This window comes from Ursus maritimus, unplaced genomic scaffold (assembly GCF_017311325.1).
Source record: "Ursus maritimus isolate PB19 unplaced genomic scaffold, ASM1731132v1 scaffold_8, whole genome shotgun sequence".
Lineage (NCBI taxonomy): Eukaryota > Metazoa > Chordata > Mammalia > Carnivora > Ursidae > Ursus > Ursus maritimus.
In genome coordinates, this window is record NW_024426996.1 from 80,558,872 (window position 1) to 80,578,935 (window position 20,064).

A 20,064-nucleotide genomic window follows, 5' to 3' on the forward strand; every position below is an offset into this window, starting at 1 on the left:
TGCTCAGCACGCCCCTTCCCACTGCCCTTCCCTGGCTTGCTTGGCGGTACTCGGCTCCCCGGTTCCGGCACCAGCGGGACCCGGACTCACCTGCAGACGCTGGGGGGAGCGCTGATGGAGCCGTCGGTCGTGGGGGGCGGGGGGGCTCCCGGAGCAGGACAGAAGCTCTTGCGCGGCTCCACAAACCCGGGGGACGTGGCGGCGGTGTTGGGGAAGGATGGGGCCGCAAGACTTGCGAGGTGAGGCGAAGAGGCCGGGGAGAGCGCAGCAGGGGCGAGGGCGGGAAGCGGCGCCAAGCCCGTGGGGCTGTTCCTTGGGGCGGCCGGCACCGTGTGTCTGTGGTCCTCCTTGCTGATGCCGTGGAACACCTCACCTGCATTCGGAGACGCAGAAGGGTCACTGAGGACGGCGGAGCTGAATTAGTTTCTCTTCACTAAAGCTTCCTCTACCTCTTCGTGTGAAGATTTTCAAAGCTACAGAAACTTTGAAGGAACAGTACAAAGAATCCCCATATACACCCCTCCCCTGGATTCACCGCTATTTAACACACACACGTTTCTGGCCTAACATCTGGAGGCTGCCCTCACCCTGAACACCTCAGCACGAGCCCCGGGGGACATGACCCTTCACTGTGTAACCATATCCAGGACGTGTACCGTCCACGTGATGTCCTCGTTCCACGTGCAACCCCATCCCATCTCCCCGCACAGCCTTCGCAGCTTTGTCCCGACCCAGCCTCTTCTACACTGTTTTCCTTCAGCAGCACTGACATCTTCTCAGTTGAGGACAGCTGTCCACCAGTTTGGGCTTACGGTATTACGTCAGAGCTAGTGAAGAGGTTTGGGGCACAACTCCTGCAAAAGGTATGTTGGATCCTTCCTGCGTGCCTGCACGAGAAGCCCCTCGTGTGAGTCTGTTCCGTGACGGTGAGGCCACAACTGATAAGTGTGCAGGGGGTGATCCGCCAGTCCTCTGCAGCTGCTGCTCACAGACACCGAGGACACTATGTCCCCAAACGGATAACCACTGTTAACGACCACTGGAGAGGCTCACCTGGACTGACGGTCACCCTGCTGGCTGTACAGTGGCCTTCTCTGCCTGTCACGTCTATCTCAGAGCGGCTTCCCTACCCCCCTCTCCTTTCTGAACACCTGGGGGATTCTTGACCGTGTGTGCTATCGTCCGTCCCATTATTCTTTCCGATGCTCCAACTGTCCTGACTTGGGCTAGCGCGTGCCGTTAGAGCCAGCTCCTGCGTGCCTTTGACGTCTGCTTCCAGATCCCCACTGCCTGTGCTCACGCCAGCACGGGGAGCGACACCCCCCGCACACCACAGACACGAGTGGCAACAGGGGCTGCACCCCAGGCTGGCCAACAGCCCCACTGGCTCACTCTCCACCAGGCTTCTGCTTTCAGAGGACAAAGAATTCCTCCGTGTGCCCCAAAAGCAATGACCTCTTCCTCTCACAAAGCAACAGGTACCAAGAAGAAAGGTGAGCTGGCGTGGCAAAGCCCCAGAGGAAGTTCGTGGGGCAGTGAACCTCGGGTCCGACTCCCAGAGGGTGCGCGGTCTGTGCGTGAGCATTCCCCAGCGTTGATTACTACACCGGGCCTCTGGCCATGCCAGGGACGAGGCGATCACGGAGATGCAGAGGAGGAAGCTCCCTGAGGGTCCCCGCGAGCTGGAGGGCCTTACCTATGGAAGGAGGCCTCTTGGACGACACCTTGAACTGGCTGTTGCTGGACTGCACCGTGGTGGCTGTGCAGGACACGGAGGAGGTGGCTGATGACGTGGCCATCACGACTTTGTTCGCTTCCATGAAACCATCTTGGAAATTGTACAAGCATTTCTTTTTTGTGGCGTTTTTTTTCTCCTTGCTCTCGGAAACTGTAGGCGTTTCACCGCTAGATGGAGGTGGAAGGGCTTCGGGTCTTGTTTCTGAGAGTGTTGGTCCTAGTATGTCACTCCCTTCAGAGAAGAATAGGAGAAGTAAAGCTTCTAGAAATATGTTGCTAAAAATCTAAGGGATATCTGCTGACTGAACTCCTAACACTGGGGCCACTACTGAAGCTGGGACTTCACTGGGAGGATGCTAGTCAACCAGTTTTTCCTCCAGGAAAAAAAAATGTATTGAGCACCTACTATGTGCCAATCCCGTGCTAGGTGCTTTCCCAAAGTTTTTTTTACTTAATGTTTTAAAGCTACTTTCTGAGCTTGGTACTATTAGTCCCATCCTAAAGATAGAGAAACTGAGGCTCAGAGAGGCTAAGCAACTTGCCCAAGGTCACACAGCTAGAAACCCATTCCAAGCACAGATGTCAAGTGTAGCTTGCTTTTCTGAGCACATGCAGGGTCTGGGTGTGGGGCCACCATGGGCTCTAACTACATGAACACAGAGGTCAGGGTGCAACCAGCCCCTCTTCAGGTGCACCTTTCCCTGCGCCTGAAGTGACAGCTGTACCTGGGCAGCTGAGAGCTGGGAGGAAGGAGCTTGCTAGAGGGGACAGACCCCACGTAAGGTCAATATAGCACCAGAAAAAGGAACATACGCCACAGTACTGAGGTGGATGGTGGCAAGGCCCCTGCACACTGGGCTGAGTGGCTGCTGCCGCTGTCCAAGCACCACGGGCCGAACACCGAGGCCTGGAGACGAGGCTCGGCAGCGCCAGGGCACGAGGAGATCCACTGTGCCCAGGGCCCCAGACAGCCCACCGTGCCAGGAGCAGCCACAGGGTGCCAGCGCCTTGCTCTGCTTCGTCCGGGCAGTGGGACTCGGCTGGTGGTGGACATGGGTGGCTGGGGCAGCGGGACGAGGCCGAGGGGCCTCCCGGGAGCATCAGAGGCGGGGGACCCGATTAACCTGGGGCTTCTACTGGGGGACCGCGGTAAAAGAGACAGCAATCCACCCAGCTCAGGTCATTTTAAACCTTTAAGAAAGTTTTAACAAGTTCCTTACCAGAAATTGTATCTGGCAAGAAAGTGCCAGGATTCCAGTTCTTATCATTCATCACTTCTGATCCCCAAAGACTTATAAATTTAGAACTATTCCACTCTGGAGTATTCCCAAAACAGCTTGGATAAATATGGTCTTGAAGAGATGCACTGAATACCTGATGCTTATTTGTGTGGCTCTGAACAGGTGCTGGCGGTAAAGCCTACAAAAAAAAATGTTCTAATCACATATCGAAGTTCAGACTCTGCTTACCTATGTAGTCAGACTACAGACAGACAACCGGTGACCGAAACCTTGTGAGGCCGTGCTCACTGCAGGCAGGTGTCTCGCAGAGCGCGGACTTTCCGGCTGTCACGCTATGTGCGATGTGAGCCAGGCGTACATTTTCAAAGCCGCTGACGCTTCAGGGAATCTACCAAACAGACTTGAGACAACTCGGCAGCTCACAGCATCCCGCCCTCGGCACAGGCTACGTGAGGCTCGAGGCTCGCTTGCGTACGAGTTGCTCCCAGGGCTTAGCCTCAGGATCATGGATAAAAAGTCAACTTTGGAATCACTAACAAAAAAATGGTAAAGCTCTTCAACGGTTGTCTCACACCTGGGCCGAGTGCCGTGCACGTCAGAGGAACTACGGAAGCAGACCCTGGGCCCTGCTGGGGCGACTGTTGTCTCAAGACACTGAGGGAGGGAAGCTGGGTCCACACATTCATTGAGTGACTGGTCGCCAGCTGCTCCCTGCACACCCCTAGGCATCGTTGGGCCCTCCCTCCTCTCAACCCACACCCCCCAGCCTCCACCACCTTCACAGACAGCCCCCACGGCTCACACCCTGGCCTCCTTCTAGTCCTTTCCCTCACAGCAGTCAGAGTGAGCTTTGGTGAAGGTCAGTAAGAGTGAGTCACTCCCTTGCTTAGGATGCACCAACTTCCCATTGCTCCTAAAACTGAAGTCTTTCACATGGCCTGGCCTATCCCCATCCTTCCTATTTCCCAAGCTCCTGGACACACAGGCCTTCCCTTGGTCCTCAAATCCAAGCTCCTTCTTGACCCTGAACTTTCCTTGTGCTGCGTCCAGTTTCCAGAACATCTTAACCTCAGCCCATAACCTTGCTGACTTCCATTCATTCCTTCATGCCTCAGCCTAAATGTCCCTGCCTCAAAGAAGTCATCACTGCCTCCGCCCTCGCCATCCAGCACCCAAGACCAAGCTGGACTTTCCCATTCAGCACACCTAAAATCCACAATTTTCCCTCTTAGCACTTACCAGCTATAATTCAAGACTTACTGGCCGCCTGCTGGTTTAATACCTGCCTTCCCTCAAATGAGCGCTGGCTCTGCTGCCCCCAGCACTTGCTGATGCTGGCGCACAGCTACCCCTCCCCAGCAGCACCCGCTGCAACAGGCCCCACCCGGAGACGCTACAGGTCTGGCGCGGGGAATGCCCAGGAATCTCATCCTTTGGGACACAGAACTGGGCCCTGAGTGCTGTAAAGTCAAGTGGGTGGGTTTCGGGAGGATTCCCAAGAGCAGAACGCTAAGAGGCTGGCTGGGGCAGAGGTCAGCAAGGAAGGGGGACGGTGCCATGGACAAGTGCACCACAGTCAGACAGGCTGCAGGGCTGGAATCAGAGACATTGCTACCCGGCCTCTGCCTGGAAGGGGAGAGGCCACCACAGGAAGCAGTCAGCAAGGGCTTGAGAGATGAGGAGGCAGTGGCAGTGGAGAGGAGGGGTTCTGGGGCTGTCAGAACAATTGCTGGGATTATTGGAGCAGGAGCCTGAGACCACAGTCCCTGGGAGGTGTGGTCAGTGACAAAGCCGGACATGAACACCAGTCCTGTTCTCAGCCTTTGGGATGCACAGCCTGATGGGTTTGGACGCCAGCTCTCCCTTTTACTAGCTGTGTGACCTCAGGCAAATTACTCAATCTTTTTGTGCTTTAGTTTTCTCATCTGTAATTTGGAAATACCTACCTCCAAGGGCTGTGGTAAGAATTAAACTAGACAATGGGTTCAAGTGTGCAGCACAGTGAGCGCTGAGGTGGACTGTCGCCACTTTGTAAGACTGGTCCCAAGACACAGAGCAACCCCGCCCCACCTGTCCTGGGTGCAGAGAGGAAGTGGGGGTCACTCCGCTCAGGCAGCTCAGTTCCCTTGCTGGCCTCGACGGGCTCAGGGAGGTGGGGGTTAAGAATGGCGTGGACGTGCGGGCTGTGAAATGGGAAGAAACAGAGGCCTGCGTGCCCAGGATCAAGGCAGGAGCCTGATCTAGTTGTTCTGGCAGAGAAGCCCCAGGGCAAGGAGTGAGGAAACCAAGAAAACCGTATTTCTAGAGACCAGTTTCCACAAAGTAGTGATAAACGAAGAGCTGCTTTGCTGAGAAGGAATTGATGGGAAGTGACAACTAAGCAGAAGGAGGGTTCTCAGTGTTGAAGACCTTCTGCTAAGGGGCAGAGACACCTGGCAGGCAGAAACCAACCGGCTCCACAGGCAGGGCCACGGCAGCGTTGAGAGGCAGCTGGGCCTCGCAGGCCTCGCAGGCCTCGCCCCGCGGAAGCACATGCGGGCTCTGAAATGCCTCACTACTTCCTGAGGCCCTCCCAACTCACGGCTGCCGGCTGACTGCCTCCAACTCCAGGGAGCCTGGCTCAGGGCCTGGACCCGCCATCCACATGCATCGAGAGAGCTTGTGCTTACCCCTCGGCACCCTACCCAGCATCAGCTCCTCTGCAGAACCACCCGGCAGGCTCAGTCAGCAGCCCTCCGTCTTCAGCGTGATCCCCCACTCTGCAGCTACAACTGCTACGAAGGACAGCATGGCGTTCTGAGGTTCTGACCTGATTAGACTGCACGGTCCCTAAAAGCAGGGACCAAGGTTCCCTGGTGTGTATTTTGCTAGCATGTAGCACAGGGCCTGGCACATACTGGATGTTCAATAAAGGCTGAACAGACTTCTCTTAGAGGGATAAGGGAACACAACTATAGAGCTGCAACAGTGAACGCGTAAGTTAAATTCAATTCACACGCTTCTTCAGAAGCCCATTTACTCAGAACAGGAGGTCAGGTTGTAGGGACCAGGGAGCAGGGGATCCGTAACCAACAAGCTGCGTTTATGTGAATGCTTTCCCGTAAGACGGCTACTCGACTCAACAGATGTGGGCTTGGGCTTCCTTTAGAAAAATACAGGCCTCTGTCAACAAGACCAGTTCTGGGCCACGCCTCTGCAAGTGATTCAGGCACAGAATTAGTCTCTCAACACGTGGACAATGCTGTTGAATTAGAACAGATTTATTTCGCTGTGTACAAATCCACACGGGTTCAAGTAATAGAAGTTTTGACTGATTCTCTGCTTTGAGGTAAAAGTGATACACAGGAAAGTAAACTTTTTGCTTTAAAGGAGAGCTCGGATAAACACACACTAACAGACGCCTTCTGAACACCTTCGGAGTCTCCTCAGGAGCGGGAAAGCCAAGCTCCACCGCACACCACCACATCCAACCCAGACTCCGTGAACACGGCCAGCCAAGGGGGCGAAGACCGAGTCACTGCATGCACGTGTGAGAGGGGCTGCCAGCACACAAAGGGGTTCCAGGTACATCCCACTGAACGGGAAGCTGGATGAGTGACGACTCTGTTTCTTCTAAGGTTCTTCAATACCCCTGCCAGACATGGTAAGGAGGCCAAAGCACCACGGTTGTCGTCGTCTTGCTCTTTCTCAGGCCAGAAGAACTGCAGAGTGCCTCCAAAATAAATGTCAGACCCAAGGCCACAGTGTGACCCCCGACTGCAGTCTGTTTCTGTACCTATTTCCCACAGAGCTTCCTTCTCCCTCCAACTCCAGCCTGAACTTAGATTCGCCCCATGTTTGACTTCATCCCTTCTGCAGTGGTTGTGCCTCACCCCCCACCCCGTGATGGGGGAACAGAGCACATGACCCAGGGCCACACGGGAGCCACTCTCTCAGCTCCACTCATCCTGAACTCACCGAGGGCCAGGATGTGGTGACCATTTTCAACTACTCCTCATGCTCCTACTGGAGAGTTCAAGACATCTACCTTCACTACTAGGCCCCTTCCTAGCGTGATGACTGCTTCAGAACTTGGTTTCCAGATGGAAACAACACAGCATTTGGAGCTGGAAGCCTTGGGCTTCCGAACCTGGCCCTGCAGTCGTGGTCCTTGGCTCCTGTGGGTCAGTGGCTGGGACCTGCGCTCTGAAGGAGCGGGGGTGGGGGCGGGGGCGGCCTGCCAGCTCACGTGTGCTCTTCTCTCTGACGCTGTGCAGTCCCCTTCTGCTTAGGATCTGTCCAGGAAGGGGGCCATGACACTCTAGATCCCAGAGAGAAATGGCACCAAACACCTTTGTAACAAGGTGCTGAGCCCAAGAAAAAGCTAGGGAAATCTTTCACATAACTGATCAGAACATGGTGACAAAAACAGGGCCAGGTGGAGGTGTGGGAAGGGAGGACTGCCCTGAAGGTGCACACACCATCGTCACAGTTACGGGTGGCAGATCCGTGGTCCCACAGGAGGCAGGAGAGCTGGAGACTGTCAGGAGGAGCCCGAGGGTCCCAGGTGGGGCAGCACCACACCAGTACCTCAGCTCCTACTTAGGGCCTAGCGGTTCTCACAGAGTAAGTTGAACAAAACATGACCTCGTGAAAAATTACTGTACATCTAAGGAAACAACACACGCACAGGAGCAACAAAAAAAAAACCAGACGCAGATCGGAGCAACAAAAAAAAAACCAGACGCAGATCCTCAAGTTTTCATTCAAACAGAGAACTATGTGTAAAAAGCTTAAAGAAAGAAAAGATAAAAAAAAACGTGATCAAGGAACATGAGAACACAAAAAGTTGCTAACATACATTAAAAATAAATTGATTCAAGCTTACAAATAAGAATCACAGCTGGAATTAAGAAGTCACACTTAAGTGGCAGGTGAGACACATCAGAGTCGCTTAACTGGAAGCTGGATGCAAAAGGGGCTCTGGGGACAGTCTGTTTCTGCAGACCGAGGGGCAAGGGGCAAGAAGACAGGCTCGGGATGCAGAGCAGGGTGGGCAGGCCGGCCCCGAGCAGACGGCATCACGATAGATGAGGGGCATGAAGATAAAAGGGCTCGGCATCATCAGACAGGGATTTAAAATGACGACGATGATGAGGGCTCCAATTGGAAAAGCACACAATGGGGGCACCTGGGCAGCTCAGTCTGTTGAGCGTCTGACTTTTGGTTTTGGCGTAGGTTATGATCTCGAGGTCGTGGGATCAGGTCTCGCACTGGGCTCCATGCTCAGCGGGGAAGCTGCTTGGGATTCTTTCTCCCTCTCCCTCTGCCCCTCCCCCGCTCGCTCTAACATAAACAAAATCTTTAAAAACCAGCACACAATGTGCAAGAACAAATACGTAACGTGAGCAGTGAGATGGACCCTCTAAAAATGATCAAAGAAAGCTAGAAATAAAAACACTGTAAGAGAAACAAGAGTGCTTTTGATGAACTGATCATCAGTGGATGGCGCAGAGCAAAGGAAAGAATCCGTGAGCATCAAGATATGTCAAAAGAAACTCCTCAAACTGAAATGCAAAGAGAAATGAGAATTAAAACAAACAAACAAACAAACAAACAAACAAAAAAAAAAAACAAAAAACCAAAACTAAAAAACCACCACCATGGACACAAAATAGAACAGAACATCCAAGAGGTATGGGACAATTCTGAAAGATATTAATAGGAATTGGAATATCAGAAGGAGAAGAGAGAGAAAAGAATATTTGAAGGAATATTGGCCAAAAGTTTCCAAAATTAATGACAGACTCCAAACTACAGATCCAGGAAGCTCAGAAAACAGCAAATGGTAAAAAAACACTCCCAAATCTACACCTAGGCATTTCATAATTATTTATAAATAAGTAAGTAAGTAAGTGAATAAATAAATAAATAAATGCAGGCAGGAAACCAAAGACAAAAAAAAAAAATCTTGAAAGCTGCAGCCTGGGGGAAGGGGGAGAGGGGAGGGGGAGGGGAGAAGTAGGGGAGCCCTGGAGCTGTAGAACAAGGAGGGGAATCACAGAGGACATATGGTCAGAAACCATGCAAGCGAGATAAGAGTGGGGTGAAATTTGTTTATAGTGTTGAAAGAGAAAAAACCCACCAACCTAGAATTCTGCATCCAGCGAAAGTATCCTTCAAAGGTGAAGGAGAAATAAAGACCTCCTCAGACACACAAACGCTGAGGGAACTCATTGCCAGCAGACCTGCCCTACAAGAAATGTGAGGGTACTTTCTTTAGGCAGTGGGAAAATGACAGAGGTCAGAAACCTGGATCTACATGAAAAAAGGGCAGGCCATGGGGAAGGAATACACGCGAGTGAAGTGAACTTATTCCTGACTACCGACGGATCTAAACGATAGCCCTGTGTGTCCAGTATCAGCAGTAGCTGCACCGGGCCACTGATGGACAGATACACGGGAACAGCAGCAGCAACGTCACAAGCAACCGGAGGGAGGGATCGGGAACTCTCTGGGAAAAGATACCTACACGAACACCAAGCAGAGCAGTTATCTGAAGGGCGACTAAGGCCAGTTAATGTGCATCTTCTAATGCAACTGCTGAACAATTTTTTTAAAAGTATAACCAATATGCTAAAGACAGGAAATAAAATAGAATCAGAAAATGCTTAATTAAAAGTAGAGAAGGCAGAAAAAGGAAGCCTCTGGTAATGAACAGAAAAAAGAACAATGGTTATTATTAACCCAAACACATCAAAAATCACTTTAAATGTGGCTAGTCTAAATATACAAATGAAAAGACAGATTATCAGGGTATATTTAAAAAAAAAAAAAAAAAAGCCCCACCTAGAGGTGTCTACAAGAAACCTACAGGGAGTATAAAGACCCCTTTAAGTTAAACGTAAAGAGATGGAGAAAGAGATGTGGTGCTGGCGCTAACAAGGAGCCAGAGCAGACACGTCAGACCTCAGAGCAAGGACGGTTATCGGGGATAAGAAGGGCATTCCAGAATGATAAAAGGGTCAATTCCCCAGGAACACATAACAATCCTAAACACATAAGCACCGAACAACACAGTGCCAAACTACGTGAACAAAACTGACAGGACTGCAGGAGGAGGAGGAGACCCTGACGCGCCTCGCTCAGGAGCGGGCAGATCCAGCAGCAGGTCAGGAAGAACCTGGTGGAACTCAGCAGCACATCAGTCAGCTGCACCTGCCGCAGAGCACAGCCTGCGTCATCAGCAACAGCAGGGTGCACACATTCTCAGGCTCACCCAGAGCACTCACCGAGACGGGCCACGTTCTGGCCACGAAACACACCATGGCACATTCAAAAGAACAAACGTCACACAATGTCTGCTCTCAGACCACAGTGGAATTAAAGCAGAAATCAGTAACAAAAGACATCTGGGAAATCCCCAAATATTTACAAATAAAATTCCTTGCCATAGAGTTTTAATTTCTGTCTAGAATTTCATTACTGTATCTTTCTCCTATAACTACTTTTAACTTTCAAATAACTTGTATCTCAACATATAAATTAAATGTATCATTGGTACAAAGACATTTGAAAACAAAAGAGGTCTTCAAGTTATTCTAAGTTCAAGAAAAAAATTGTCTAGGGCGCCTGGGTGGCTCAGTCGTTAAGCGTCTGCCTTCGGCTCAGGGCGTGATCCCAGCGTTCTGGGATCGAGCCCCACATCAGGCTTCTCTGATGGGAGCCTGCTTCTTCCTCTCCCACTCCCCCTGCTTGTATTCCCTCTCTCACTGGCTGTCTCTCTCTGTCAAATAAATAAATAAAATCTTAAAAAAAAAAAAAATTGCCTGTACTGTTCATCCCAAGCATTGTAAGTACTATGTATTTACCCACAATGGCCAGAGTATGGATTAAAAGAATTACAAATACAATGACATAAAGTCCTAAAGGTGACAAATACCACCTCACCAGAGCAAAAATCCCTGAAGGCCTAGAGAACACAAACACGGAAGCAGCCGAGCTCCATGCCCATGGCTGCTTCCACTTTCAGCACTCAGCTCTGCCTCCCAGCCACATGTGGGGAATCCCACTGAACAAGCCTGCTCTGACGTTAACTCAAGACAAGTGTGTGCATTCTCTAGCAGGGGCTTCTACCAACTCCTATGGGGTTGTGAACACACCAGGCATCAGGTACACCACGTATTCACAGTATGCAACTAAGTCAAACTAACTCAAAGAATACAAACTAATTTTGGAAGACCTGGCAAGTAACAGTGCAAGCTTGTCTAGAGAAACATTTTATACCAGATTTGAATGAAGTATTTTGCCAAATGCATCTCATTTTTCTCAATAAATGTGGCATCTAAGCTAATGTATATTTTAAATGCATCAGTGGGGGCGCCTGGGTGGCTCAGTCGTTAAATGTCTGCCTTCGGCTTAGGTCATGACCCCAGGGTCCTGGGATCGAGTCCAGCATCGGGCTCCCTGCTCAGTGGGAAGCCTGCTTCTCCCTCTGCTCCTCCCCCCTGCTCATGCGCTCTCTCTCTCTCTCTCCTGCAAAAGTAAGTAAAATCTTTAAAAAAATAAAATAAATGCATCAGTGAACAGTCCTGACATCAGTAGCAAAGTGACTGAAATAAAAGCTTACTAGCTTGTCCTCTGCATTGCCTTTCTACCCATAAATCCTCCACATCTATCTACTGGATTAAAGTTTAGAAGATATTTAATAAATAGATTTTATATATAGATGATACTCCCCCAAAATATTTTTCTTCTCCTTTACCCTTTTATGGACTACCTATAATGAAAAGGCCAAAAGTCAGGGGGAAAAAAATCAGTTTTTTACAAGTGTCCCAATAGCCTTTTGGAATAATCAATTTCACTATTTAAAGATGTTTAGGATCTGATTCGTGAATAGTTTCTACCAGCAAGACACTATAACAGAACATTCTCTACTCTCTCCTAGGGGGGGCTCCCAGGGAGTAGAAAGCAGTTGTATTATGTTAAGAACAGAAGGGACAGCTTCCCTGCCCATACAATCACCCAGAGGGAAAGAGGCTACAGAGACCAGGCGGACCACGAACACAGCCCGGCTCTGAATACACACCGGAAAAAAACGCTACTGCTAATCCCTCTATTAATAACGCCATCATTAAATGTCCAAACTGAGGGATAGTCAATCTAACAAAATTTAAGCATAAATGTGGGCAGTTACCCAGTACTAACTGCAACAGAACATGACAAACTGATTCTATTCTATTCTAAATCAGTGGTTAGATGTCCCTCCCCAGGAAAGAAACAACAAAGCCCACTGATGGGCTACACACACCCTACTTCACAGCAAATTCCCCCTGGGGAAAGAAAACGTTTGTGTAGTCTGAAAAAGCCCTTCCATCCCATGTCCTCCTCCCTTCTCCCAGTTGAGAATCACTGTTTTAAATAATCCGTAGAGTTTTGGGGAAAACTAAAAATTTCACTGCAAAGGCTAAGCTATGAAAATATAAGCATGGGGTTCTCTGAAAAGAACTACATAAAAAGCAAATCTTTTCTACACGCTCACTCCTTCTCTGAACAGCCTCTGAGCACAGCTGGTCTGGGAGGCCCCTTCCTTTGCGCCTGCCAGCCGCCTCCCAACAGCCTGCACGGCACTGAGACCTTCTCTCGAATTCTGTTTACATTTCCTCCTTTTAAGCCTGTGCATTTTGACAGGTCCTTCGTTTTCGTGCTTAGAGAGCATAATCATTTCAGAAACTATAGAGCCCAGCTAGTGTCAGAGGCCTCATGCTGTACTCACCGTATTTCACCCACGCAACATTAAGAAAAAGAGCCAGGCCCCAGGAGGCCATGAGGAAAAGAAGTGAACTGGTGTCTGGGTGAGCAGAACAGCCATGTGTGGAGTTCCCCCAAGTACAGCCCATTATACCAACATCATTTGGAAAACTGTTAATGTTCTACTTAATTCTGAAGGAGTAAACCATGACTCTTGTGATTGCTTTTACAATTGTGAAGGTTCAAAATTCTGAGAGCTTAAGAAATTACAGTAAAAGGAGACATTTGTAGACCTTCCTATCAAGAGTAGACTAGGTCTTATACAAGTCGCCAATTTATGGATTTTTGTTTGTTAAAATGTGTACTTCTTGTAAGATCGTAGTGACAGCTGAGATTCCAGGCCCTCTGTGCCCTCACTTACCTTACTGTGTGTGAAGGGGGGCGCCGTGTACAAGGTGGGGTGGATAAGAGGGCGGGGCAGGTGTGGGACCGCATGCAGAGGCACGTGTCCGTGGATATGGGGGTAAAGATGCAGAGCAGGATGTGTGGGCTTCTCTGGACTCATGAACTGATGGCCAGGGGGCAGGGCTGCTGCGGTCATTGCTGATGCCGTCAGTCCAGAAGCTTCTTGTTTACAAACATGACACTCACAAGGGTCTGGTGCTTGTTCAGCCTAAAAGGAAGGGGAAAAAAGTACCTGCTTATTCAGTGAAACAAAGAATGGTGTGAATTAAACCAAAGTCAGTCACATTCTGCCGAGCAGTTACACAGCCACTACAAAGATGACAGGGCTCACGTGACACCTCGAGTTGCCCAGAGCCCTCCTTGTAAAGTACAGAAGGGACCTCAAGAGCCTGGGACGGAGCAGACCTGAGGAGAGAAGAGATGCACACCTCACCCCCGGCCAGGTGTCTGCTGAGGCAGCAGTCACACCCATCCGTGCCTGTGCCTGTCTGCACAGGGATAAGGGAGCTGGCCAGGGAGGCGGGGCTCAGGGGGAGAGGGGAGCCGGGGCCGAGGATGACACAGCACCGGCACGGGCTCCGTGGGGCTCACACAGCTCACGAGTGGTTACATGGAGGTGCTGCGAGAGGCACCAGGGACAGGACTCGGCAAGGGCGACATGAAGCAGTCGGTGGCTCCTGCCCCTCAAAACAGGGGTAAAACTGAACGCTATTGTCAAAGCAACCGTTTCAGGGTCTGGAAAATCAACCCAAGGAAAAAGCAAATCAAGAAGCATTTATTCATGCCAATCTGCTGGAATGTCAGGTAAGAGCAGCAGGAGCCTGGCCTTTCCTGGGGCTCTTCCCATTCCCAACTCCCAACAGCCCTTAAAAACAAACTAAAAAGACCAAAGAATCAATAGCAGAATTTAAATGGTACACTAAAAATTTTAATACAAATGAAGGAGTAAAGGAGGAACGGAGGAACAAAAAAACATGACACGTATGGAAAGACACAGCGAAGCGGCGGCGGCACATAGCACGGCGATCGCTGCGTGAGATCATAAACGAAGCCCTCCAGACGGAAGGCAGAGATCAACTGACAAGACACAAGACTTAATGAAAGGATTCAAAGACAAATCTTAAATTCAAAGATACAAAGAGGCTAAAATTCAAAGGATGAAAAAATAGGTAACATGCATACAGTAACCCTAAGGCAGCGGGAGCAACTCTGCACACATCAGATGAAATACTCTTTCAGAGGAGAAAAGCTGGCGGAAAGCATCTCGTAACGACAAAAGAGTTGATACATCAAGAAGAGGTAATAATAACACACGCGTACACCTTCAACAACACTGTCCCAAACGCATGAATTGAAATCTGCAAAGGGAACTGACAGTCCAGCAGTGATAAGTGAAGACTTCAGGATGTCTCTCAGTAATTTTCAGAACTGGACAGAAAATCAGGGAGGATCCAGAGAACTGGAATAAGACTATCAATCTGACCAAACTTTCATTCACAGGACACTCCATCTAACAAGAGTAGAACACAAATTATTTTCAAGTATACACAGAACATTATCTAGGACAGACCAGATGTTAGGTCATGTTAGGTCTCAGTAAGTTCTAAAATCCATAATCGAAGCTTAGATTCAACAAGCTAGAAAGGGAAGAACAAACCAAACCCAAAGTCAATGCAAAGAAATAACAGAGATTAGAATACAAATCAATGAAATAAAAGAGAAAAACAGAAAATTAACAAAACCCCCAATTTTTTTTTTTACAAAAACTGTTAATTCTTTAGCCAGACTGAGGATTTTTAAAAAAGTAGACAAAATTACCCAAGTGATGCATTACCATCACTCCAGGCCCTGCAGAATTACAAGCATCATAAAAGAATAAACCACCACCTCATGCCACCAAAACAGACAATGTCGATGAAATGGAGGAGTCCCTAAAGAGACATAAACATTTTAAATTAATTCAAGAAGAAACAGAAAATCTGAATGAACTACAACAAGTAAACAAAATTTGAACTAGTAATTCTAAATCTTCCCACAAGAAAAGACCAGGCCCATGGGACTTCACTGGTAAATTCTATGAACTATTTGAGAAATCTCAATTTTAGATAAATTTCTTCAGAAAATATAGGCAGAATAAACACTTCCCAACTCATTCTATGAGGCCATTATTACCCTGATATCAAAGCCAGACACAGACACGACAAGGATAGATAACTACAGAACAGGATCTTTTATTAACATGGATGCAAAAATCCTAACATAAGATTAGCAAACCAATCCAGCAACATACCAAAAGAAAAAAAAAAAGTTTATACACCATGACAAATGGGATTTATCCCAAGAACACAAGGTTGGTTTAACATCAGAGAATCAGTGGCGCCTGGGTGGCTCAGTCAGTTAAGCATCTGACTCCTGATCTCAGCTCAGGTCTTGATCTCAGGGTCGTGAGTTCCAGCCCTGCATGCACTGGGCTTCACACAGGGCATGGAGTCTACTTAAAAAAAAAAAAAAAAAAAAAAGCCCAAGAATCACTTGATGCAACACACCACAGTAAAAGAACAAAGGATGAGAACCACAGGAACATTTTAATGGATACAGAAAAGGCATTTGGGGAACCCGATACACGTTCATGATTAAACTCTTAGGAAATGAGGAGTTGACAGGATTTATTTCCTCAACATGGTAAGGCCATCCATGGAAAACGTACAGCTGGCCTCATCCCAGTCACAGACTGAGCGCTTCCCTCCTGGGACCGGGAGCAAGGCAAAGATGTGTGCTTGAAACACTTCCCCGCGGCACCACGCCAGAGGCGCTAGCTAGCTCAGTAAGGCAAGGGTAAGATGTTACAAGATTTGAGAAGGAAAAGTAAAATGGTCTTTATTCACAAACATCATCTTGCATGCACAAAATCCAAAGGAATCTAACCAAAAGAGAGCAACCAAAGAATAAGTGAGTTTAAGCTGCAGAATATGACAAATACTTGAAAATCAACCGTATTTCTATATATCAGCAACAATCGAAAATTGAAATTTGAAAATATCACTTACTAAAGAATCAAAAACATCTCATACTTAAGAATGAATTTAAGAAATATGTTCAAGACCCACTGACTAGAAATTTTTTTAACTGCTGAAAGAAATTAAAGATGATTTAAATAAATGGAAAGATATAGCACATTCCAAGGCTGACAGATTCAATTTTGTTAAGACTGTATTTTCTCCAAACGGATCTACATCATCCCACAAAGAAAGGAGTAGGCCCAGAGACGTTTGCTGCTGAATTCTACCATGTATTCAAAAGTTCAACACAATCTCTATCAAAATCCAGGCAGGTATTTTTGTAGAGCAAGCTGATTCTAAAACTTGGGAAACACGAAGGACTTTGAACAGCCTACATAATTGTCAATAGGCCCACCAAGCTGGGGCGCAGACCCTACCTGCTGTCCAACCTTAATACAGAGCAGGTCACATACACTATGGGAAAGGACCCAGAGGTCAAATGAGCAGAGAACGCAGAGCGCAGACAACAAACACCTGTATTTTTCAACAAATGGCTGATGCAATTCAATAGGAAAAGAGAGGGTATTGTCAACAAATGGTGCCGGGACAACTGGATGTCCACGCATGCAAAAAGATGAATGTGGACCCTCACCTCATACCATGATCAAAAACTGGTCAAATGAACCACACCTTAAGTGAGAGCTGAAGTTATAAATCTTATAGAAGAAAACAGAGTTTTCTAGCATGATTCATAAAAGGAAAAACCGAGGAACTAAAAAAATTCACCAAAATTAAAAACTTGTTTTTCAAAAAACACCACAGAAAAACTAATAGGGGCACCGGGGTGGCACAGTCAGTTAGGCGTGCGACTCCTGGTTTCAGCTCAGGTCGTGACCTCAGGGTTGTGAGATCAAGCCCCGTATCAGGCTCTGCGCTCAGCAAGGAGTCAGCTTGGGATTCTCTCTCCCTCTCCCTTTGACCCTCTCACTGTGTGCATGTGCCATATGCTTTCTCTCTCTCAAGTAAGCAAATAAATAAAATCTCAAAAAAAAAAAAAAAACCACAACCAAAAAACACCAAAACACAACTAATAAACATGGCACAGACCAAGAGAAAATCTCTGCAAATCACATACTTACAAAGGACTTACAATAACATATAAAAAGTCGGACACCTCAACAATAAGATGGAACAGGAAATGAAAGGAAGACTGAGATCTCAAGGGGCTGCCGTTTCTCACCAGACTGGCCAAACCCCAAGACTGTGACATCATCCCCTTCTAGGGGGCAGGGGAGGCCATCACACTCTGACCCAGAGGAGCCACCACTGGTGACCAATCTACTCACGTGGGAAAGCTCAGACATACAAGGCTGCTTACCAATGGCATATAGGGAAAACAAAGGGAAGCAAACACAAGTGCCCATCAGCAGGGACTAGAAAGAAACAGAGAATTCCGGTGGCACACAGAGAGGGCAGGAGACAAGGACAAGAAAGTGCACTCCATACAGAATCAGTCAGGATATAATGCTGACAGAAAAAGCAAGGGGAACTGAGTGTGCACTAGTATAAGCCTTGTCACAGCAAAGGGGAAGAATAAATATTAGCATTTGCATAAACAAACACCGGAAGGACACACTAGTAAGGCTGACTGGTTACCTACTGAGACTAGAACTGGGGGGGTGGGTAGGTGCTGAGCAGGCAGATGGTGAAGAGTGCCGGGGCCAGACTTCTCGGTGGGGTACCTTTTCATGTCACCTTTCTTGTTTGAACTGTGGGTCTACACTGCCCATTATGGCAAATAATTAGCCGAGCACCCCAACCTTCATCTGTTCTTCCTTTCATTTAAGAACTACGTGAGCGGGGCGCCTGGGTGGCTCAGTCGGTTCAGCATCTGCCTTCAGCTCAGGTCGTGATCCCAGGGTTCTGGGATTGAGTCCTGCATTGGGCTCTCGGCTCGGTGGGGAGCCTGCTTCTCCCTGCACCTCTGCACCCCGCCCCCGCTCATGTGTGTGCCGGTGCGCACGCTCTCACTCTCTCAAATAAATAAAGTCTTAAAAAAAAAAAAAAAAAAAAAAAGAACTACGTGAGCATCTATTTATAAAACCAGGAGTCTCTAAGGGAAAACAGTCATCTCCTGAGGTACTCTCATCTTTGGTTAACAGAAAAACAGATATCCACCAGAAAAAACCTCCCTTACAAAATCAACCTTTTTGGAAATTTGAACATTCCATTATTTTACTTGTTAAAAAAACCCTCCCCTTGCTTCTTTAAGACAAAACAACGGTCTACGACGGCTAAATGTCTGGGGCGACTCGGGTGCTGCAAGATCAAGACTGTCGAGTGGATTCAAGCAAGAAGAACACGATGAAAGCGGGGTTAGGAATCATGTCCGTGTATTTTATAAGCATGCCTCAACCCTCTCCAGTTCTCATCTTCAGAAGCTATGCAAGATAACGTAAATTTGCATTCAGTAACACTCACGTTTAGAGGAACTATACACAGAAAAAGACACCTTGGGAAAACACAAAGTTCGGGAAAATGAAATCATACCTGCTGAGTAGGGTAAGACGGGGGTGGACTCTCCACTTTACTTTCCTCTTTCCTGGGACTCCCGTTGCCTAGAGCTACGTCTTGCTTTGGGGCTCCTGGCGGCTCCCCACTGCTCTCGCCGTCTGCCTCTTCATCGTCAGCCTCTGAAGAGCTACTACTGGTGCTGCTTACCTGAGGGGACTTTAAAAACAACCTTTGTAATTTATACTTTTTCAAAATGGAAGAATTAAAAACAGTAAGACACCAGATCACCACTTTATGCCATTTATTGTCACTACGAAGTCATGCCCATACCTCATCTTTCAGAGCCATGTTTTCCCCGCCACCATTCAATTCGCTGTGGATTCCATTCATATTGGCCACCACCTCAGTATCATCGTAGTTACTCAGTGGATAAATATCAGCAAATTTAGCTGACAGTGGTGCAACGTCTTCATCATCACTACAACTGAGACAGGCAGAGATGGTCACCACGAGGCTGCTCACCCACGGGGGACAGTGAGTGAACCACCCACTAAGCACAGACGTTTCCTTTTCGGACACCGTTCTGGTTTACAAAAGTATTACACTGAGCACCACGCATACTTCGCAACATCTCTTAGTAACCTGAACACTGGGGGGAAATGCCTGAAAGATTACCATTTGTGCTATGTAGAAGAATGGAAAACAAAATGCCAAAAGAAGAAAAATATCTGGGAAACGGCCAAAATTTAATCAGATTAGTTATTATTGCATTTCCATTTGGCTTGAAGTGCCTTGGTGTACAACTGTTCGCTGCCATTTCCAAGCAGACACAATTAATTTTTTATTAGAATTAAAGGGGGTACAAAGAACCACCAAAATTTCAGACATAGCTAGCTGAACAAAACTTGAAAGGCACTTAGGTGAGAAAATACTAAAAGTTTTTTTTACTACAAGGCTAGCTCTCAACAAGTTAGTCATGATCTTAATTAAATATCAGCTTTAACAAGACATCTAAACAATGGGCAAATGGAAGATTTACTAAAAAAAATGCAGGTAAATTTCAAGACTGTAGCCGATGAAGGCCACTGCAAACATACATTTTTCTGGTGCGTGAAAAGGGCGGGCACACAGTCCCCACATCAGTGCAGACTATGCAAGGCACGGACCCTACGTGGTCACCCCGCCAGGACGATAAACATGCCTCTGAGTCTGTCTTCAGGCTCCAAATACAGTAACTTCCAGAAGGAAAAATCCTACCAAGTAGGGCTCTCTTGGATTTAAGAGAGTGTCCAGAATTGCTAAACTCAGATGTCCTTTCCATTTTTGGAAAAAGAGGGAACACAACATGCTGGAATCTGGAGCTCACCAAAGTTAGCACC

General features: G+C 47.9%; 1 protein-coding gene across 3 annotated transcripts in view; it reads right to left on the reverse strand.

Annotated features, from left to right (window-relative positions):
- The window catches only part of LOC103676619 (E3 ubiquitin-protein ligase RNF4), a 207,227-nt gene that overhangs the window by 28,280 nt on the left and 158,883 nt on the right, over nucleotides 1-20,064 (reverse strand). For all 3 annotated transcript variants that reach the window (XM_040625119.1, XM_040625117.1, XM_040625118.1), the window contains exons 14-19: nucleotides 19,016-19,169; nucleotides 18,722-18,901; nucleotides 13,129-13,380; nucleotides 2,958-3,156; nucleotides 1,697-1,969; nucleotides 91-373 (exon numbers count right to left, since the gene is read on the reverse strand). In XM_040625119.1, coding sequence (XP_040481053.1) covers nucleotides 91-373; nucleotides 1,697-1,969; nucleotides 2,958-3,156; nucleotides 13,129-13,380; nucleotides 18,722-18,901; nucleotides 19,016-19,169 — 1,341 coding nt within the window. The remainder of the gene's footprint in view (nucleotides 1-90; nucleotides 374-1,696; nucleotides 1,970-2,957; nucleotides 3,157-13,128; nucleotides 13,381-18,721; nucleotides 18,902-19,015; nucleotides 19,170-20,064) is intronic.